The following is a 23,662-nucleotide window of genomic DNA, read 5'->3' on the forward strand; positions in this document are numbered from 1 at the left end:
AAGAAATTTTGATTTTCTGGTATGAATTTTATGCTACTTTCTGGCAAATATTTGTGAAAGTATTTGGGAAGCCTAGATTTTGCAATGCGGATTCCATTTCCATTTCTAGATGCTTTTATAGGCATTCAAGATGCAGAATCAATCTATCTGGTTACAATGTTGAGATAGGTATATTGGTAGAGATGAAAGCTATATTGGTAGAGATGAAAGAGCCTCTGGATTTTACCTAAGGTTTAATTTAACTTAAAGAATTCATACTAAAGGACCCACTGTGCTGCTGACCTGATAATAGGCCCTAACAACATGTACTCCAGAGAAATGGTTTTGGAGAAAAAACAGATACACTTACAGTACGGTAGGGTAAGTGACAGGAATGTGTCGTACTAGTATGATATACCAGGTAAACCAGAACTTAAGTAGATATTTCCTTCTTATCAGCCTCAGCTGAATAATTCTCAAAAAAAGAAGATGAACAAAAATTTCTTTTTTGGGAGGTGAGCCCCATATGTGACCACTACAGAAGCCCAATAACGGGATTTGACATTTCATCTCACTGACTGTGGACACTGCAGTTATAGTAATGAATTTCTGGTTTTGAAAATATTAGGCTTGGGAATACTGGCTGTGATGGCAGCAAAGACCTTGTGGAAAAAATTCTGCCTGACTACGACTCTTTAAGAAGGGTGTTCTCTGAATTTGGCTAAAGCTGATTCAGGAAAAATAAATGACAAATAAAGAGGACAAGTAGGTTTAGAAAGAACTTATTTACCACTTTAATAGGGCTGTCCAACATTTGGTCACATAGATCATTCTGAAACCTAATTGCTTTAATGGTCTTCCTATCTCTCCAGAAGAGATCTAAATACTCTTAGAAAAAGCAAATCAAACACAGAAAGGGTGCCATGATAAGACTTGCTACAGCACTATGTACTTAATGATGCCAGACTTTGGATTTACTCAGAGGACATTTCTGTAGTCTAGGACAGCTATACAAAGCCTTAAGACATTGTATTTACAGAACTTATTAATACAGGGATCCATATTCTACTATAACTCTGCCAGAGTCTTAATAGCATGGTGGAGCAGCTCCCTCAAGAATCTTCGTTTTCTTATCTGTGGAAAAACTAGTAGTTCTAAAAATATTTTCCTGGAAGAGGTTAGAACGGTTATTATATATCAATTGAATATAAAGTATGGTTATGTAAGCCAAGCTTGCATGCTAATATTGCACAGGGTAGAAAGCAATAAACAGGACGATGTGCTTCCTGGAGCCCTCCAGTAGAAACAGAAGGAAGCTCTTGATTCAATATTGTTAGGATGCCTCAGATTCCAGGAGTCCACCTGTAGCTGGCCTTCCAGTGTGACTGCCATGTCGAACTCTCAAAAGGGCACGTCTTCCTTGCCGATAGAAAAAGAAACGACAACAAAACAAAACACCCAAAACTCAAAGAGGTACACCAGCCGCCTCAAACTGTGGTATTGTTCACTTCTTGAAGAGAATATATAATATTTCAAAATATTATATATATATATACATATATTTCAAATGGTACAAAGTAACTATAGATCCAAATTAGAAGATAGTTGATTTGTCTTCGTAATCCCCAAAATTTTCACTGAGAAAACCCTTTTTTAAAATCCACTTTCCATGGTGTTGCCGAAAACTCTGAGTCTTCTCACTGTAGGATACTTCGTGACACGCAGTAAAAGTACTGTGATTATCTGGTAACCAGTCAAAGTGCAAATAAGAAATCCATTTGGCTTGTAATGTGTTAGATGTTTTAAATTCTTAAAATGTATTTTCTGCAGAGTTGGTTTTCCTTTACTACTACAACAAATGCTTCCGTTAGGTTCTTGGGTGAATCTGAAACCAAAGAAAGAAAGAAATTTCAGGAAGAAAAGTACAAAATGAAGGCACATAGAAAAGTGATTAGGCAGAAAATGAGGACAGCTTGAACTTTTAGGCTGCTGCTTCTTTCAAGTGATCTGAAGTCAAAAATGTTAAAGTCTAGAGAGCTGGTTCTCAAGTGGTGATCAAAGCACACTGACAGACCACCATATTTTTATCAATTCATTAAATTAATTTTGCCACAACTAGGAGATAGACTCTTGGAGCAAGATCTAACCAGAACTGGCTTTACAGGCACGTGACCTACGCAGTTGCACAGAGCGCTGTGGTGAAAAGGGCCCTGCATTTCGTTTAATAACCTGCTCTGGCCATTGAAATTATTGGTAATTTTTGAACACAAGACCCCATATTTTCATTTGGCACTGGGCCTTGCAAATTCTGTAGTCAGTCCTGTGCCTGTCTGATGAGAATTTGAACCGAGTAAGTTATTCCATGGCCTTGTCAAGTTGGCCTGTTGTAAGATGTAAATGGGTGTCATAAAGTGAAGTCATTGCCAAGGTTAGACCAGTTTGTTTAGGAACAAAAGGACCTTTGCAAGATGAGGAAGTGTTCCACTCAAACAATTACATAGTGTTCAAGGGCAATCAAGAGCATCCTCCTATAACTATTGATGCCATTTAAGCCATTTGAATATGGTCCCAAAGACTCTAATATTCAAAAGGATGTGTGCACAGAGAATCACTGGTTTAGAGCATAAATGACGATTCTGAGTTGAAGGTTCTACTTTAGAATTCCAGGACATAAGGGATTTTTCTTCATCATCTCAATTCTTTACGGTCTTAGAAATTGAGTGTTCTGAGTCCAGAAGTGGAGTCCATTTAAAACTTTCAGGGTTAGGTAGGAACAGTAATAAAAGTTTGCATTCAAAAGTTGCCTGGGCCTGGGGCAGAATGTATGAGAAATCTTCACATTTTCATTTTTTTATTCTCTCCATATAAATAATAGATCCCTCCAAACCTTGATTTCCTATATTTCAGTGGTATTTAGCACCTTCTTTTTTCACTGTCTTCTTTTTCAGCAAAAGGAAGGAGAGAGAGACATTTATAAAACTGACCTGGAATTGCCTTTCTTTTATCTCTAGTGACTCTACCTGCCACCCCGACTCCCACTACCTAACCTTAGGTGCTACCCTCCATGGAAGCCCAGGTGCTCTGTCATGTCCACCAGCACATGTCTGAGACCTTAATACACTAACTTTAGATAGTAGAGACTTAAATATATTTATTAGCTAAAGAAATGAATAATTTCACTTGGACCCAGGGAAAACTGTGATAACGTAAGTCGGTTTATTCTTCCTTCCTGCAATCTCCAAATCTCTTTCTCTCTCTCTCTTTTAAAGGCATTTCATGCAAAATGGAGTGGAGATCAGGATTGTCAAGGTTCTCAAAACACTTTAGACCTGCATAATTTTGAGTGAAGCTGCTGGTACTTCACCTTTCGGTAATATAAAAACATCAGCAGTGATTAGAATGGGTGGAGACACGCAAAGTCAAGAGTCGCCATTAGGGCGACGAGGACAAGGAGGGTGTGGACAAATAATTCTGATGGATTTGTGTTGGGCCAGTCACATAAAACACTGATTTGATCAGATGGGTATTGTGGTTAGGTGTACAATCTGAGGTCTGCTAACTTGCCTGTTTAGGAGTGAAACGTCTCTACGTTGGGCACTAACTGTTGATTTTCTCACTAGTCTGAAAGACATGAACATATGGGGTTCCAGGAGATCCAAAGGTGCTTGATACTTCCCCAGGTATTATCCCCGTTATGTTCTGCTATTTTAATCTGCTAATTTTTCTTTCCATGTGACTTTTATTTTCTCTTCATTTCATTCCCTTCCTTTTCCCTCCCCCAAACAAACCAATGTTCGCTTTTCACATGTGAATTATTACAGCATTGTCAAACAGGTTATTTCCTCTTTGGGGAGGTCTGTCTTTCTAAATTAAGCCATTGTTCCTGAAAACACAGGGTACAGATTTGTTCCTGAAAGCATGAGATATAGCCTCTCTAACTTTCAAACTTGTGCTTTTGATATATAAATTTAAAGAAAAGAAATAAACTAATGCGTATCTAAAACCATAGGAAAAAATCTCTAATCAATATTTAGATTGATTAGTCTTGCTACAAACTACCAACAAGGCAATTTAATAAAACAATTGAAGCAATGGTCAAGCATGGACAGGGTTAAAATTTAGCCATAAAACGTCACCCAGATGTGCCAAGCTTCTCCCCAGAAGGGTGTCTGTCATCCTCCAGGTACTCCAGGCTAGGTTTTGGAAAACCTTTCAAGAGTGACTACTTCCTCTCCACAGGGTAGAATTCATTCAGGAAGCTTCTTCTTTGCCTAAGATTTATTGTTCCAAATCTCCTGAAAGTAAAGCCTTTGCCTAATTCTACCAATCTTTCTTTTTTCTGTGTGTGTGTGGTGAGAAAGATTGGCCCTGAGCTAACATCTGTGCCAATCTTCCTTTAGTTTTTGTATGTGGGTTACTGCCACAGCATGGCTTGACGAGTGGTGTAGGTCCATGCCTAGGATCCAGGCCCACAAACCCTAGGCCACCGAAGCAAAGCATGCCAAACTTAACTACTAGGCCACTGGGCCGACCCCTAATTTTATCTATCTTTTCTCCTTCCTTCTGCGGGTTTTATTGTCACCCAGATCCAATTTCCCCAAGGTTTTCCTTTCAATTGTAGCCTGCTACCCTGGCTAGTCCACATTCTGGGGTGTTTGGTTATTTAACTGAAAGAGTGAGTTTCTACTCTCCATCCTCCTTAAAAATGAACATCATAAAAAATTAAATTAGATCACATTTTGAAGCATCTTTTGCTTATATACGTTTCAAGACCACTGAGAATTTTGTTTGGGGATGATTATTTGCGAAGTAACCCACCTCATCGGAAGGTTTTGAAAAAGAATGATGTCCCAGGAATCTTTCTTACAAATATCTTTATGTTGGAGTTACTTTAAAAAATAACTCTAGGAGGAAACTTTCAGTTGCCATTAACAATTTGGGTATGTTTCTTCAGTTTCTTTTTTTTTTTTCCTGAGAGCAGCCTCCTCGAATAAATCTTACACGTAAGAACAACAGAGATGATTTTCTATACTTTTCCTTTTCCTTTGATAAGAAGTTGAAGAATTTTTTGCCCTAAAAATTGCCTCTTAGATAAGAACAGAATAGTAAAAACATATGATTCATAATTGAAGTACATGTGTGAATTAAACTCTTTTAAAAGTTAAATTGCTAAAGTCAATATTTGAGGTGTATAGGCATATTTATACTCTGATGGGGAAAAGGACACAGGGCATACTAGAAAAACCAATATAAAATCTACTTTCAGGGCACATGATCTAAGGACTTGTATTGGCACGCCATTTATACAGAATGAAAAGCTCCTGTGTATATTATCTGGACTTAATTGGTGCCTTTTGTATTTAAAAGTGCTTATTTCATTGTAAATTTCTTGTTATGGAAGGGGGAAGAAAATGTAAGTCAGCAGTGGTGTCTGAGCCATCTCAAGGTTTAAAAGGATAGCTTTTTCTAGTGTCTTCTTTTTCCTTCTCTAAAGACAGACTTGAGAATTCTTAGATGACTGATGCGCCGCTCACATGGCGGTAGAGCAGTCTCTTATTTCCTTGCTTGAAATGGATGCACACATCAGAACAGGTACATCCTCTGCTTTCAAACCAAGTACAAGGGCAATTTATTTCTCTTGTACACTCAACTGTCTGGGTTGCATTCAGCCCACCCAGGGCAGTGGCAAACACAGTGTGCTCCAGCCTCTATTACCGTGATCAGATTCCGCACCGTACTTCTGTGATGCCAGAAAATGTCTAGGATGTGTTTACAACATGCCTGATGGTTTTAAAACATACTGTACAGAGGCCAAATAAAAGAGTTACATAGGTCACAAAAAAGTAGCCTTAGCAATTTCTGTGTGTTTTTTGTTTGTTTGTTTATATTCTATCATCCAGAGTCTCCTTGTTGGTACACATATTTAAATCCTGAAATAATTTCACTTGCATTATTGTTCTCTACTGAGTTTCAGGTCAGGAGGCAACAGGAGAGCAAGGCTAACCTTTAATAAAGGGTAATTAGTTATCTTTTGGAATAGGGATGGAGATTTGGCAGAAAATATATCAGCAACATGTTTAAAACAACAGTGATTGGATTCCAATCATAATAGCCAGAATGCAGAGTAGCTTAAAACTAACTTAGGACGGCATCTTCAGATTATTTGGTAAAATCATTTGCAGGCAAAACGTAACCAAAAGAGAAACATGAAATCTACACTCCACCAGCTAATTAAGATGGTTTCTGGGGGTAAGTGGCATGAATGAGGCTCATTTTTGAAAACTCTCTTCTGTAGGCAGTTCATTGAAGTGAAATATGGTGATCCACGCTGAACTTCTCAGGTGCATGCAAATGCATGTTGACAAGCTAGGATGGTCCAGGAATCCCTCCTGGCTGCAAGCCAAGGAGGAGGTATGGCCATTTACTGGTTAATGTGGTCAATAGAGGCAACTATATTTGACACACAAAGAGTCTCCCTTATTTTACGTATAAAAAAATGTTTTATAGGGTCTTATGTTTTCTGCATCATAAACCTTCAAGAACCAATTTTATTTTTTGAAAAGATAATGCTGAGAAGAAAGATCAAATTAAGACTCGTAACACAGGGGTTGAAATCAGAGGATACCCTTTTAAATTTGAGTCATGCTTTTGGAAGACCACAAATTCAACATATTGGGATTTGTAACTGGTGGAGCTTGCTTTAAAAAATACCCCATGCATTAAAATACATACACACATAACAGGACTGATATTCACATGGCACATATGACCACACTGTTTTTAAACTATTGACATCCTTTTGTACTAGTGAATAAACAGTGTCTTAAGTGCCCTGAGCAAACCTCCCTCCCCACCCCCATAGGACTCCCAGACTTCCTATGGTCCAGTATCTATAAGGTCAATGGCTGACCGAGCTGGGCCTCTATCACCTGCTCCAACATCATGACACCAGTTCTGATGGGTTGGGTAGCCTCACCATAAAACGTGGTTATATATTTTGAAGACAACTCCTGATTTAACCACAGAAATCAAGGAAGGATTATTCACATCACAAAAACCTTTCACTTCCCTAAGAGATAATCAAAGAATTCCCTTAAAGAACCCAGAAAATGGCTATACTTAAATGCAGACCTTTTCAGCAAACTACCTGGACGAATTAGATAACACCCTTATTTTATTATCTATTCTGAGTACCATAGAAGTTGGATGAATTATCTGAATAATTACCTCACTGCTCCTCTTCCCTTTGGCAACCTAGCTTTGCTTATGAGTCAGTAACAGAAACACTAAACTTCTCAGCATGGAAAAGTCAAGTTCAATCTCTAACTTCTTGTTGATAGATGGACTCTGATCTGAATGGTTAAGAATGGCTTCTGTCAGGGGAAAGGCCTCCTTCTTTCCTGTTCAGAGCTTCTCTGGGTGCTGTTTGTACAACACAAAGGCAAATAGTAGTTTGTAACATGCACGAGACATTTGAAATAGATGAAATAGAACTTACTCTTGTGGTCTTAATTTTATTGCCTGTCGCGCACATCCATCCGGAATTATCAGGGAGTGTCTTACATTCTTCTCCCTCTAGACAGGGCTCCATCTCACACCACCATTTCCCAATCACTATGGAGGCTGTACAAAAACAGGAAACAAGTGTGTTTGTAATTTGTCCAAGCAACCTGGGCCCTGGTGCTGTGTCCCTCTGCAGATATTAATGTTCTTCGAAGCACACTAGGTCCTCTCTAACCTTCCATGGCTGCCTAGGAACACTCTATTACGAAGAATAAGATTTTAGTTTATAAATCTTACAATGCAGATATAATTATGATGTCTGGTTTCATCAAGCCACATTTCGTCCAAAATTTCCTTGCACGATGAAAACATATGGAATGAGGAGACTTACTTTTTGGAGGAAACTTGTGTGTTGCTACTTTGTGTAGATCAAGGATCTTGTACTATTTCTTTTCAATGAAGGGGCCAAAAGTGCTAAATGTCCTTGACAATGACTGAGCTGTACTTTTCAGAGGCCAGTTTATCCACCCAGCATTAGGGTTTATCCCCCAGCCTAGGACCTTTGAGAATTTCAAAGGCCAACCAGAAGAAAAAATGAATTGACCAAAAGTAGAACAGAAAACCTGCAAAATAAAAGCCAAGAGTAATGATAAATGAAACTATTTGTTTTCAGTCAAAATGATGTTTGATATGAGCTGTGGTTGTCTTTTAATGCGTTTGATACGATGTGTGTGGAACTTTCAAAAGCTGAGCCTCTGACAGAACAGCCCTACTTGTCAGGGTGACGGCAGCGATGACCACAACAGGAAGCTGGCAATGAATTTAGTGGATGTACTTACAGTACACCATTTTTGGAAAATGAGATTTTATAAAACTAGTGACTAGATTCATTCAATGCAAATCAAGAAACTCCACACCCTCTTTAATGCCCCGAGTGAAAAATTATTTCTGTATGAGCATCAGTCATTTCTGAAGCTCCTCAAGGCATTAGTTTTTCACAGATCCTCCTGGGCTTTTCCATTCAAAATCCTCAAAATGTCTACCAGTATTTCTTTTGGAAGACTTTCTGGTTGGCTGTTTTTACGCTGGACTGGAACTCAAGGTTTTTAGATACTTACCTCTCAACCCCTCACATCCCAAAGATGAGTCCCCACCATGATGTTTAATTCTCACAATGACAAAGAAGCCAGATGACATCTGTTACCCTCACAGAGGATTCCTATTAAAATGGAATGGAGTAGACACTGCAGGTAAGCAGGAACACAGTAAAATTCTCTATCCATTCACTGTTCACAAGAGGCATTAGATTCCTAACTTAAAAGTAGAATGGTTTAAACATCTAGACATCTATCTGCACTCAGGTTTCCCTCATTCTACACTTTTCTTTCTTCAGTTTTTTCCTCTTTCCACTTTGAGTAAAAATTACTATGCAGGATTATGTATGCAAAATCATACCTACTCTATTATATGGTCAATTTAAGGACTTTTTCAATGGTAATTTTGCCTACTTTTGATTTATACCTTGTAAGTGGACCAGACCAAACCACATAAAATGCAACTCTATTGGACCAGACCAAACCACGTAAAATGCAACTCTATTGGATATGGCAAGCAAATATAGGAAGTAGAATTTTGCAAGGTCACACGTTGCTTAAACGACGGGGCTATGTTCTGACAAATGCACTGTTAGGTGATTTCATCATTGTGCGAACATCATAGAGTGTACTTATACAAACCTAGATGGCATAGCCTACTACGTATCCAGGTGATATGGTACTAATCTTAAGCAGCCACCATCATAAGTGTGGTCCGTTGATGACTGAAACATCGTTATGCGGTGCATGACTGTACATAGTTCTATCCATGTGCAAGACAAAGTGATATTTTGGCAAAACAAAGAACAGTAACAGAAGACACAAATTCTCCCCAGGGTACAAAATGATTATGAGAGTTTTTTTTTTTTAATAGCAGGACTCTGCATCAGGATCCAGAGTAGAGGAAAATTGCAGTCGTGGGTTTTTACCAGCAAATAGAAGAAGCACATATTTTGGCAGCAAGAAAAACATATGTAGTGTTGAAAGGCAACAAAAGTATGTCCGGACTTCCCATGGACGTGCTTGGGGACATGGTTGGAGGTCCAGTGCCTGACTCTGCTGCCCTGGGGGAGGCTCTGGGGCTCTGCACCTCCCCAGCAGGGAAAGTCTCTGCTCACCATTAGCAGGGAGGCCCCGCCCAGAATCCAGAACAAAGGGAACCCCCCGGGGGGGCAGATTCCCTGGCACTGCACCAGACTGCCAGCTGCTGCTGGGCCCACAATCTCCAGCACACGGGTGGGTGCAGGGGGTGCCTGGACCTCCCGTGGACATGCTTGGGGACTGGGTGGAGCTCCAACACCCGGCTCTGCAGCCCGGGGGGATGCTCCAGGGTCCTGCACCCCCCAGCAGGGAGGGCCTCTGCTCGCAATTGGCAGGGAGGTCCCACCCAGCATTTGGAACACCAGGAAGCTCCCTAGAGCAGAATTCCCCACAAGGCAGCAGCTTACAAGCCACCACCAGGCCCACGGACTCTGGCCATGTCCCAGACGAGGCAAGGGGCTCCCAGAGATGCCGTGAGAGTGGAGTGGGGCAGAGTGGAGCTCCAGTGAAATGGCTACGTAGCCCAGGGGGGAACTCCAGGTTCCTACAGCAGCCTCAGGGCACAAATCCACGCCATCAAGCAGTATGAAAAAATATATTAAATCTCCAGAACAGAAGGAAAATGATAAGCACCCAGAAAACAATCCCAAAGACAATGAAATCTATAACCGAAATGACGATGATTTCAAAACGGCCGTTATTAAAAAACTCAACAAGTTAAAAGAGAATTCAGATAGACAACTCAATGAGTTCAGGAGCTACGTCACAAAAGAGCTTGACACTATAAAGAAGAACCAATGAGAAATACTGGAGATGAAGAACACAATGGAGGAGATTAAGAAAAATCTGGACTCACTGAACAGTAGGGTCGATAATATGGAGGACAGAATTAGCATTTTGGAGGATAGGAATATAGAAATGCTGCAGACAGAGGAGGAGAGAGAACTAAGACTAAAAAGAAATGAAGAAACTCTCCAAGAATTATCTGACTCAATTAGGAGATGCAACATAAGGATTATAGGTATACCAGAGGGAGAAGAGAAGGAGAAGGGGGCAGAAGGCCTGTTCAAAGAAATAATAGCTGAGAACTTTCCAAACTTGGGAAGAGAGATGGAACTTCATGTGACAGAAGCCAATAGATCTCCAAACTTTATTAACGCAAGAAGACCAACCCCAAGGCATATAGTGGTGAAACTAGCAAAAGTCAATGACAAAGAGAAAATACTAAGGACAGTCAGGCAGAAGAAAATAACTTACAAAGGAAACCCCATAAGGCTATCAGCAGATTTCTCAGGAGAGACCTTACAGGCTAGAAGAGATTGGAATGAGATATTCAAAACTCGGAAGGACAAAAACCTGCAGCCAAGAATACTCTACCCAGCGAAAATATCCTTCAAATATGATGGAGAAATAAAAACTTTCCCAGATAAACAAAAGTTAAGGGATTTCATCGCCACAAAACCTCCTCTTCAAGAAATGCTCAGGAAGAACCTCATTCCTGAAAAATCAAAAAAAGGAAAGGGGTTACAAAATCCAGAACAAAGGAGATAAGCAGAAGGACAATAACACAAAGTAACAGCTCTCCATCAGGACAAAATGCAAAAGAACCAGAAAGCAAGTGATAAAATGGCAACAGTAGGCCCCCATGTTTCAATAATCACTCTAAACGTGAATGGATTGAACTCTCCAATCAAAAGGCACAGAGTGGCAGGATGGATCAAAGAACAAGATCCAACAATATGCTGCCTCCAGGAAACACACCTCAGCCCCAAAGACAAACACAGACTCAAAGTGAAGGGATGGAAGACAATACTCCAAGCTAATAATGAACAAAAGAAAGCAGGTGTTGCCATACTTATATCAGACAAAGTAGACTTCAAAGCAAAACAGATAAAGAAAGACAGAGGGGCAGTATATAATGATAAAAGGGACACTCCACCAAGATGACATAACACTTATAAATATATATGCACCTGACACAGGAGCACCAAAATTCGTAAAGAAACTATTAACAAAACTAAAAGGAGACATCAACAGCAATACAATAATAGTAGGGGACCTCAACACCCCATTAACACCAATGGACAGATCATCCAGACAGAAAATCAACAAGGAAATTATAGAAATAAATGAAAAATTAGATCAGATGGACCTAATAGATATATATAGGACACTTCATCCAAAAACAGCAGGTTACACATTCTTCTCAAGTGTGCATGGAACATTCTCAAGGATAGACCATATCCTGGGAAACAAAGAAAGCATCAACAAGTTCAAGAGGGTTGAAATAATATAGAGCATCTTTTTGGATCATAATGCTATGAAACTAGAAATCAACTGCAAAAATAAAGCTGGGAAAGGGGCAAAAATGTGGAGACTAAATAACATGCTACTGAACAAAAAATGGATTATTGAAGAAATTAAAGAACAAATCAAATATTATATGGAGACAAATGAAAATGAAAACCACCATACCAACTTATTTGAGCCACAGCAAAGGCAGTCCTAAGAGGGAAATTCATTGCAATACAGGCTCACCTCAATAAGCAAGAAAAATCTTGAATAAACAACCTCAAATGACACCTAACAAAATTAGAAAAATAAGAACAAACAAAGCCCAAAGTCAGTAGAAGGAGGGAAATAATAAAAATTAGAGCAGAAATAAACGATATTGAAACAAAAAAGACAGTATAAAGGATCAATGAAACGAACAGTTGGTTCTTCGAAAAAATTAACAAAATCGATAAGCCCTTAGCCAGACTCACTAAGAAAAAAAGAGAAAAGTCTCAAATAAATAAAATTAGAAATGAGAGAGGAGAAATCACAACAGATACTGAAGAAATACAAAAGATCATTTAAGAGAATACTATGAAAAACTATATGCCAAAATATTGAACAACCTAGAAGAAACGATAAATTCTTAGACTCATACAACCTCCCCAAACTGAATCAGGAAGAAATAGAGAATCTGAATAGACCAATCACAAGTAAAGAAATAGAAACAGTAACCAAAAACCTCCCCAAAAATAATAGTCCAGGACCAGACAGCTTCTCTGGAGAATTCTACCAAACATTCAAAGAAGATTTAATACCTATCCTTCTCAAACTATTCCAGAAAATAGAGGAAGATGGAGCACTCCCTAATACATTCTATGAAGCCAACATCACCCTGATCCCCACACCTGACAAGGACAACACAAAGAAGGAAAACAACCGGCCAATGTCACTGATGAACATAGATGCAAAAATCCTCAACAAAATTTTGGCAAATCGAATACAGCAATATATCAAAAAGATTATACACCATGATCAAGTGGGATTTATACCAGGGACACAGGGATGGTTCAACATTTGCAAGTCAATCAACGTGATTTACTACATTAACAAAATGAGAAACAAAAAACACATGATCATCTCAATAGATGCAGAGAAAGCATTTGACAAGATGCAACATCCATTTATGATAAAAACCCTCAATAAAATAGGTATAGAAGGAAAGTACCTCAACATAATAAAGGCCATATATGACAAACCCACAGCCAACATCATACTCAACGGACAAAAACTGAAACCCATCCCTCTCAGAACAGGAACAAGACAAGGGTGCCCACTTTCACCACTCTTATTCAACATAGTACTGGAGGTTTTGGCCAGAGCAATTCGGCAGGAAAAAGAAATAAAAGGAATCCAAATAGGCAACAAAGAATTAAAACTCTCGCTGTTTGCAGACGACATGATCTTATATATAGAAAACCCCAAAGAATCCATAGAAAAACTATTAGAAACAATCAACAACTACAGCAAAGTTGCAGGGTATAAAATCAACATACATAAATCAGTAGCATTTCTATACGCTAACAATGAACTAACAGAAAAAGATCTCAAGAACTCAATCCCATTCAGGATTGCAACAAAAAGAATAAAATACCTTGGGATAAATTTAACCAAGGAAGTGAAAGATCTATACAATGAAAACTACAAGACCTTCTTGAAAGAAATCGATGACAACATAAAGAGATGGAAAGACATTCCATGCACATAGATTGGAAGAATAAACATAGTTAAAATGTCCATACTACCTAAAGCAATCTACAGATTCAATGCTATCCCAATCAGAATTCCAATGTCATTTTTTACAGAAAATGAACAAAGAATCCTAAAATTCATATGGGGCAACAAAAGACCCCGAATTGCTAAAGCAATCCTGAGAAAGAAGAACAAAGCTGGAGGCATCACAATCCCTGACTTCAAAACATACTACAAAGCTACAGTAATCAAAACAGCATGGTACTGGTACAAAAACAGATGCACAGATCAATGGAATGGAATTGAAAGCCTAGAAATAAAACCACACATCTATGGACAGCTAATCTTTGACAAAGGAGCTGAGGGCCTACAATGGAGGAAAGAAAGTCTCTTTAACAAACGGTGCTGGGAAAACAGACAGCCACATGTAAAAGAATGAAAATCAACCATTCTTTTTCACCATTTACTAAAATAAACTCAAAATGGATCAAAGACCTAAAGATTAGGCCTGAAACATTAAGTCTTCTAGAAGAGAATATTGGCAGTACACTCTTTGACATCAGCTTCAAAAGAATCTTTTCGGACACCATAACCCCTCACATGAGGGAAACAATAGAAAGAATAAACAAATGGGACTTCATCAGACTAAAGAGCTTCTTCAAGGCAAGGGAAAACAGGATTGAGACAAAAAAACAGCCCACTAACTGGGAAAAAATATTCACAAGTTATTTATCTGACAAAGGGTTAATCTCCATAATATACAAAGAACTCACACAACTCAACAATAAAAAATCAAACAACTCAATTACAAAATGGGCAGGGGACATGAACAGACATTTCTCCAAAGAAGATATACGGATGGCCAATAGACACATGAAAAGATGCTCATCATCACTAATCATCAGGGAAATGCAAATCAAAACTACACTAAGATATCACCTTACACCTGTTAGAATGGCAAAAATATCCAAAACCAAGAGTGACAAATGTTGGAGAGGCTGTGGAGATAAGGGAACCCTCATACACTGTTGGTGGGAATGCAAGCTGGTGCAGCCACTATGGAAAACAGTATGGAGATTCCTCAAAAAGCTAAGAATAGAAATACCTTATGACCCAGCCATCCCACTACTGGGTATCTATCCTAAGAACCTGAAATCAGCAATTCCAAAAGTTCCATGCACCCCTATGTTCATCGCAGCATTATTCACAATAGCCAAGTCATGGAACCAACCTAAGTGCCCAGCAACTGAGGACTGGATAAAGAAGATGTGGTATATATATACAATGGAATACTACTCAGCCATAAAAAAGGACAAAGTCGTCCCATTCACAACAACATGGATAGACCTTGAGGGTATTATGTTGAGTGAAATAAGCTAGACAGAGAAAGAGGAACTCTGTATGACTCCACTCATAGGTAGTAGTTAACATATGGACAAAGAGAACTGATGGGTGGTTGCCAGGGGAAAGGGGGGTGGGGGGGAGGGCACTAGGGGTGAAGTGGTGTACCTACAACATGACTAATAATGATGTACAACTGTAATTTCATAAGGATGTTAACTTTCATAACCTTAATTAAAAAAAAAAAGAAAGGGAACAAAAGTAAATTGCAAACCTTCTGTTAACATAAGATAAAAGTCAGGGTTTGGCAGTGTTTATTGAGAGCCTATAATCTGAAGCTCCCTTTGGGCTGGTGCTCAGTCAGAAACAGGCCAGTCACATTTGCCACACTTATCCCCTTAAAGCCCACCTAATACTTCAACATTGCTGCCCTAAATCTATACCATCATGGGTGGAAACCCTCTGATCTTAGCTCGGAGGGGAAACTGCCTTTCCCAACAGACTTTGATTTAGGGTTTGTTACTCTTTCAGAGGTGCGCAAATAATGAACCACAGCTGGTGAGGTCAGCCTTTAGCATCTTTGTCTCCTAAAAGAACCCTGTTCCTTCTTCTTTGGCTGTTCTCTGTCCTCTTGGAGTTGACCTACTTTGTTGCGAGCTAACAAAGCAGTTTCTCCTTCTCTTATGCATTATCTCCTAAATGAAAATGGAGACAGTAGGAAAAAGAGTATGTCTCGAAACCCACATATGACCTTTAATTCAAGATTGTAAAGATCCGTTGGTTCATAAGGAAAAAGAAAAGGCTTTCTAAGAATAAGAACGTCCCAGACCTGCCCATAGTCTCTAAACATTCTTATTATAGTTGTCTTTTCCAAAGAGAATTTGATGATCTGGCACTACCCTCTGTGGACTCTAGGCAATTCTTCCAGTGCTGCTTTTCACAGGATGCTGTTAGACTTATTTCTTTCTCATTTGTGCATTACATGGTCATCTTAATACTTTTTATTTCATGCTCCAGTTCAAATTATGGTCTCTCATCCTAATTTTTTCATAAACTCATATTTCCCGCAATATCTTTAAAAAAATTCACAAAAAGAAGATTTAAAAACTGCATCCTCTTCTCCCAAACTTGGAGCTACTGAAAACCTTCAGATTATTGGAAGAAGAATGATCAATTAGATTAATAAATAGTAAAATTAATAGCTTAGTAAAATTAGCTATTATGAATGCTATTTAACTGTTTTTATAATTTCTTTATGGAGAAACTTATAACAAGAAAAATGTAAATATAAATAATTCTTAAATGACTTGAATTACTATGGTCAGCTCAATAATGATATATATTAATAATGATAACTGACATTTCTGAATGCTTCTTATGTGTTTCTATGTTAGGTTGTTTAAATATATTATCTCATAGGAGAGTCTCTTTAATAACTGGGTTGGGAAAACTAGAGAGCCGCATGCAAAAGAATGAAAGTAGACCGTTATGTTACACCATGCACAAAAATCAACTCAAATGTATTAAAGACTTGAATGTAAGACCTGAAACCATGAAACTTCTAGAAGAAAACATAGGTGGTATGCTTTTTGACATTGGTCTTAGGAGCATATTTTCAAGTACTATGTCTGACTGTGCAAGAGGAACAAAAGAAAAAAATAAACAAATGGGACTACATCAAACTAAAAAGCTTCTGCACAGCAAAGGAAACCATCAATAAAACAAAAAGACAACCTAACAATTGGGAGAAGATATCTGCAAACCGTATATCAGATAAGGGGTTAATATCCAAAATATGCAAAGAACTCATATGTCTCAACAGCAAAAAAACCCAACAACCCAATTAAAAAATGGGCAAAAGATCTGAACAGAGATTTCTCCAAAGAAGATATATGGATGGCCAACAAGGACATGAAAAGATGCTCAACATCATTAGCTATCAGGGAAACGCAAATCAAAACTACAATGAGGTATCACCTCACTCAGGTCAGAATGGCTATAATTAACAAGACGGGAAACAGCAAACGTTGGAGAGGATGTGAAGAGAAGGGAACCCTTGTACACTGCTGGTGGCAGTGCAAACTGGTGCACTGGTGCAGCCACTATGGAAAGCAGTATGGAGTATCCTCAGAAAATTAAGAATAGACCTACCATATGATCCAGCTATCCCACTGCTGGGTATTTATCTAAAGAACTTGAAAACCCAAATGCATAAAGATACATGCACCCCTGTGTTCATCGCAGCCTTATTCACAACAGCTAAGACTTGGAAGCAACCTAGGTGCCCATCAAAGAATGAATGGATGAAGAAGATCTGGTATATATACACAATGGAATACTACTCAGCCACAAGAAATGATGAAATTAAGCCATTTGTGACAACACAGATGGATCTTGAGGATATTATGCTAAGTGAAACAAGTCAGAGGGAGAAAGTCAAATACCGTATGATCTCACTCATAAGTAGAAGAGAAAAAAACGACAAACAAACACATAGCAACAGAGATTGGGTTGGAGGTTATCAGAGGGGAAAGGGGAGGGGGGAGGGCGAAAGGGGTGTAGAGGCCCATGTGTGTGGTGATGGATTATAATTAGTCTTTGGGTGGTGAACATGATGTAATATACACAGAATGCAAAATATATTATGATGCACACACACATAAATAATAAATATGTTACCTCAATCTTCATAGCAACCCTATAAAGCGGGTATTATTATGAACTCCTTTTATCAATGACAAAACTGAAGCCCAGAGAGGTTAAGTGACTTTCCCAAGCTTACTCAGGTAGGAAGTGCAGGAGTTAACACTAGAATTCAGGGCTGCTTAACCACAACATCCATGTTTTTCATCATGATGGGGCTAACTTATTCTAGTTTTGTGTTCAGGATTCATAGAGCTCTAAGAAAGCATTTATTGACTGCTAAGCGGATGAATGAATTCTCTCTGCTATATTATTATTGAAATAAATCTCACGTCAACACAAACACTTGTGGATAACAAAGACATTTAGTTTCTTGCAAAATTAGCTTACAAAAATAATTTGAGCAAGAGCCAGTTTATATCTCACTTGTTTCTTCCAAGTCTGAGCTACACAGCACTTGATTTCATCAGTTATAGAATTTTAATAGAAATTTCCACTAGCGAAATTTCCACACTTTCTGAAGCCACAGGAAACTTGTGAGGTAGGTGCATAACTGTTAGAAAGACTTTTTATCCTCTAGAAGAACTGAGTTAATTTTCAGCTGCAAAACCCAACTCTCCTCTGTGGTGATTACGGAAGAGGGTCTTAAAGCTCCCTGTTACCCCCGGGGTTCCGGGATTCACTCTATGAACGTGCCACGCTCAGGAAAATATCTGATCTTCAGCTCTCTCAAGGATGTTCATCTATCCTTGAGAGATTCTTAAAATCACTAAAGCCACTTTAATCATGAGTCTTGATTTTGCCCTTATACCAGGTCATATTGCTGTAGAGCAAAAGTTGACTGGAAAGGAAGAATCATCTATCTTTCAGAGATAAATCCTAAAAAGAGCAGAAATCCTTTTTTTCTTGTTATTGTTGTTCACTTTGAGGCATTTTCCCATGTGAATACAACATGGCACTAATAAGCAATGGGCTTAATAAATCTGGCAAATACACATATATTGTCTAAGAATTGCAGTCCCTTTTTATCATTTCAATAGAGAATGTTTGAGTCTCAATTGAGCAAATGTTCACCAAGCACTTTCTGGAGTCTAACCACTACCTGATTTACTGAGAGGATCGCATACTAAACATGGCACAGTCCTTGCCCTCAGAGCTTATCATTCAGCTCCGGGTTTCTCAATATGGGCGCTCTTGGCATTTTGGCATGAAGTATGGTAAGAAGGTATAAAGGAGTGAAGTACTCCTCCAGCAGGAAATATGCCGTTGTGCTGGGAGAGAAGGCTCACACTGGGGAGTATGAAGAGAAAAGCTTAAGACTGTGGAAGTTCTTGAAAGCAAGGAGCTTGGGCTTGTTTGTTTGTTTTTTTTTTTTTGGAATGGTAAGTCACTAAAGATTCTGTATTCAGTGAGCAAATGGTAGATATGTTTACAGGGCTGGTTGGGGAAGGTGAATTTGGCAGTGATGTGTAAAATGGAAGAAGGAAGAAGCGAGCAGCTGAAATGCCAGTTAAGCACATTCAAACACAGAAGGGACAGGGTCTTGATTTTGGATGCCTACTCACTAATTGTGAATAAGGGCAGAGTTGCAACTGAGGAAACTCTATGGCCAATAACTCAACCATATTAACTGTAACCCCAACCACACGGGATTGTAGTTATCAGGTCATGCCCTTGCCTCGTCACAAGGCAGTGAGCTCCTTGAAGGCAGGGATCATCTTGCATTAAACTTTGAATGGCATAGTGTAGCTCAAAACAGGTTTGCAACTTAAGAATGAATGAATAAAAAAAGAAACAAAAAGAGAAAGAAAAAAGTAGTGCCTCCATCAAAGGATTGTGAGGATTACACGAGAAAATGCATTCAAAGCACTTAGCAGAGTGTCTGGCATTCAGTATATTTCAACAAATATTAGCTACTATTATCATCAGTAGCTTCATCATTTTTATGACTCAAAAAATAAAATTGCTCCAAAACAGAAAAGGCAACTCTTCACAAAGTTAGAGAGTAAACGATTGCTCTTCGATATTATGCCAAACTCTCAGCTTGCTTCTGTGACTTACCAGAGTTTGAGCATAAATTAAATGGTTGAACATATGATTGCATTCATGTTCCCAGAAGTGGGTTATAAATACATCAGTCAAGACAAATTTCCAGGCTCATTTTTGTGCAACCTGTCATGCAATTTAAAGCAACGGCTGGAACTCCATTAGTGGACTGGGACAGCTCTCTGGCCTCCCTTTTCGCACAGGTTACTGGAACAGCTGTTACATTGCTTTTCTTCGAAAGACCTAGAGTGACTCCCTATGTGTTATTGTCTTTATTAAAGCAGAGCAAAAATTAAAGGCATTGAATACTGTTGCCTGCAGTCATTCCAAACTCCCTCTTTCCTGTGAGCCCACATTTAATGATAGGATCCACGTGGAGGCATTAGGTAATGCTTAAGACTCTAAGCTCTTGGGTATGTGTTAGAGGGACCTGGGTTTGAATATTAACTCCACCACTTACTGGTAGTATGGCTTCTGAAAGTTGCTTAGTTCAAGTCTCAGTTTCCTGAGTTACGAATGGAGTTAAAAAAAAAATCACAACTGGTTGTAGTGACTTTTAGATCAGATAAAGTACTTAACATAATGCCTAATAAACTTTATACTCAACACATGGCAATTATTACTATTATTTATCCATATGTCCTCTATCCAGCTATGTATGCATCCATCCAATTGTTTTCATAGAGAGTTAACGCCTTATCTTTAATGGAAGCTTATACTAATTCTGGGATGCATATACTCATTTTTTATTGATTAGACTGTATTTCTTTTCAAACTCAGGAAATTTCATCTTAGGAGGATAGAGGCGAGGGTGTGGATTGTGAAATGGGCAGTATTTAAAGCCACAAGATGAGTGTGGTACAATTTCCTTGAGTGGTAATTTTCCTTGAAGGTATCTGAAGACAAAAGTTATCTTTTATTCATTCAAAAGCCATTCATTAACTGCTGTGTGGACATAAAATGGACACAGTTCCTACCCTAAAGAGGTGAACAGTCTCTTGTGGGAGATAAGACACTAAATGTCATGATACGATAATATATATTGACAAATTGTGATATGGAAAAAGATATGCTGTGCTATAAGAGAGAAACTAATAAGTGGGTCTGATTCAGATTGTCAGGGTGACGGCAGTAGGAGAAATCTTCGTTGATGACAACTAAGTAATCAACAAAACGGTTTTCACATTAAAGCAAATAATTATACATATTATGAGGTAAAAGGCTAACTTCACATGAATTTTAAGATAAAATACAAAACATAAAGAAACTTTTTACTTGTCATGGGCTGTTCTAAGCTGTCTTATCAGAATGCAAGGGTATAGTTCCTACTGCTTTGAAAGAAGTTGTCTTCTCTGGTGAGAGGGAATTTTCAGAGACTTTTTGCCAATTCAAGGGAGCACTTCTAACTCCTGTCGATAATAATATTGTTCTTCATGGGCTGGACACCTAGAGTCCCGAGCTTATTCTGCACTTTCAATACAGGATAACTCTATCCTTGCATACACTTATAAATCAGACACCGGATGTTAGTTTTGCTTTCACTAAATGGACGGTTTTATTTTAGAATTAAATTCGCTATATATTTTTTTGCATTTGCGTAGGTACACAATTTTAAATATATGGTTAAGAAGGAACACAAAGAATCATGATTATTAAACAAATTTGCTACTGTGCATTCCTCGTATTCTCAAATTTAACATTCTACGTTTAAAAGTTTTGAGAGTAACCTTGAAGTTTATAGTAGATAGTAATTTGCAATTTGGTTGAGACACAAACATTTTAACATTCTTATTTTCGCCAATCACAGAAAACTTTACATTTTTCCTCCCTAATTTTAAAAGTAATATATATTCTTTTCTAAAATTGGAAACATACAGATAATTAGCAAAAGGAAAATAAACAGAATCACGTTAGGCAGAGATAGACTGCTACACTTGGGTGTATTTTCCCCAGACTTTCTCTCTGATTATTCCTGACACAGCATCCAGAGTGATCTTTTAAAATGCAAATAATTTCAAATCATCCCTCTGCTTAAAACTCTCCAGTGGTTTTCATCACATAGAATAAATTCTAAACTCTTTACAACGGCCTTCAATGATCCACGTTATTTGGCTCCTCCCATCTCTCCAACCATGTTTTCTGCCATCCCCACACTCACCCTCATTTGGTTCCAATCTCTCTGCCCCTCTAGCTATTCTGCAAACCTGTAACTCTCTTCTGACTTGGCTTACCCGCTGTCTGGGGCTGTGTTCTCCCAGAATTGACATTAACTAGGTCTCAATTCAATTGTGCCTCTTCAGAGTGGCCTTTCTTGATAACTTATCTAAAACAATCCACACCCATCTGACCCTGCCACTTTCCCTTATATTTTGCTTTGATTTTCTTCATAGCATGTAATTCACACAACATTTTTAATTACCTGGATATTTGTCTTTTCCTCCCACTTGATTGTCAGCTCCATGAAGGTTTGGATTTTGTATTCCCAAGTGGTTAGAAGAGTGCTGACACATTGCAGGTGATCAATATATATTTTTAAAGTGGTTGAATAAATGCGTACACCAACACATATATAATATACTTTTTTTGATAAAAGTAAGATCATACCACATATACTATCTTTTATCCTTCTTTGAAACCTAACCATCAAATCATACATTTTTTCCATGCCTATAAATAAATGAAGTGCATCACTATTTTAATGCATGTACAATATCCCCTAGCAGGGCAGCAGCTTCATCTTTTAACCAATCCCCCACTGTGGGAAATCTCAGTTGTCTTTTTTTTGGTTGGTTGGTTGGTTGCTATTAGAAAGGATGCTTATGTGGACATTCTTGCACATGTATTTTGGCTAATATATTTAATTATTTCTCCAGAGTGAATTCCAAGAAGTGGAATTTCTGAATCAAAGGGTAAAAAGATGTTTAGTACTTGTGAGCTCTCTCTCTCTCTCTCTCTCTCTATCTGTCTTTCTGTCTATCTATCTATAGATTATATGTATAATCAAATTGTCCTCCAGAAAAATTGTACTAACTGCTATTTCCCACCAGAGGTAACCATTTCTCTGCATAGCCTCACCGACACTGCTCAGGATTCTTAATGCCTTTAGTGAAGTATGGATTTTGCTCATCTTTTGGGGTTATAGAAACACGTTGCTTAGCTAGCTAATGACCCTAGTCACTGCTAGTCTTCATATTCCATTGTGACTATCTACAGAGCGGACTTAATATAGTAATAGAATCTCAATTTCTTTGTGACTAATTCTTCCTCGAAGAAATCCAACTGAGAGGGCTGTAACAGAATGAGGAGAGAATAAAGAGGTCAAGAATAGTGAAGGCTCTAAGCCAAAAAAACTCCTGAAATAACCATATTAGATTATTTAGTGTAGATTGATATTTCTTGGAGGTCCCTAATGAATGGGGTGTACCTACAACACACGTCTTAGGTTTGGCCAACTTGGTGTGGAGAATCTTGCTAATTCAGAATAGAAACTGCATTTATGTTTGTCTTTCTGGAATTTGGTTGCCACTTCTATGTGATCCATTTATATCCATGGTAACAGAATGGGGAGGGGGGTGTGTAACCTGGAAGTGGGTGGAGAGAAGAACTCCAAAATGGCTCTACATTTTAAACCAAAGGGAAAATAAGATTAAAAAAAATATTTACAAGAGAGATATATATATATATATACACACATATCTTTTGCACATGTGCCTTAAAAATTGCTTGTAAATATATCTTTTGAATGTTAGTTCTCTGTGATCTTAAAACTATAGAAATGGCTCTTTGGAGGAATATATTTGTATACAAGCATTTTCTCAATTTGAAAAACTACTTTATGAGGTTATTATTAGATTCTATAATACAGTTTTTGCTAGAATTGCTACAGATTTACCATAATCAAATAACGTTAAAGTACACTTTCCTCTTTTCATGTGTAATCACTTTTATAGTTATTGATATATTAAAATATCACTTTTGGTTGATTCCAT

General features: G+C 38.2%; 1 protein-coding gene across 2 annotated transcripts in view; it reads right to left on the reverse strand.

Annotated features, from left to right (window-relative positions):
- Nucleotides 1–749: 749 nt before the first annotated feature.
- TAFA1 (TAFA chemokine like family member 1) overlaps nt 750–23,662 on the reverse strand; it is a 465,614-nt gene continuing 442,701 nt past the window's right edge. For both annotated transcript variants that reach the window (XM_070238651.1, XM_023620101.2), the window contains exons 4-5: nt 7,478–7,602; nt 750–1,864 (exon numbers count right to left, since the gene is read on the reverse strand). In XM_070238651.1, coding sequence (XP_070094752.1) covers nt 1,847–1,864; nt 7,478–7,602 — 143 coding nt within the window. In that variant the 3' untranslated portion in view covers nt 750–1,846. The remainder of the gene's footprint in view (nt 1,865–7,477; nt 7,603–23,662) is intronic.

This window comes from Equus caballus, chromosome 16, assembly GCF_041296265.1.
Source record: "Equus caballus isolate H_3958 breed thoroughbred chromosome 16, TB-T2T, whole genome shotgun sequence".
In the NCBI taxonomy this organism is placed as follows: Eukaryota; Metazoa; Chordata; class Mammalia; order Perissodactyla; family Equidae; genus Equus; species Equus caballus.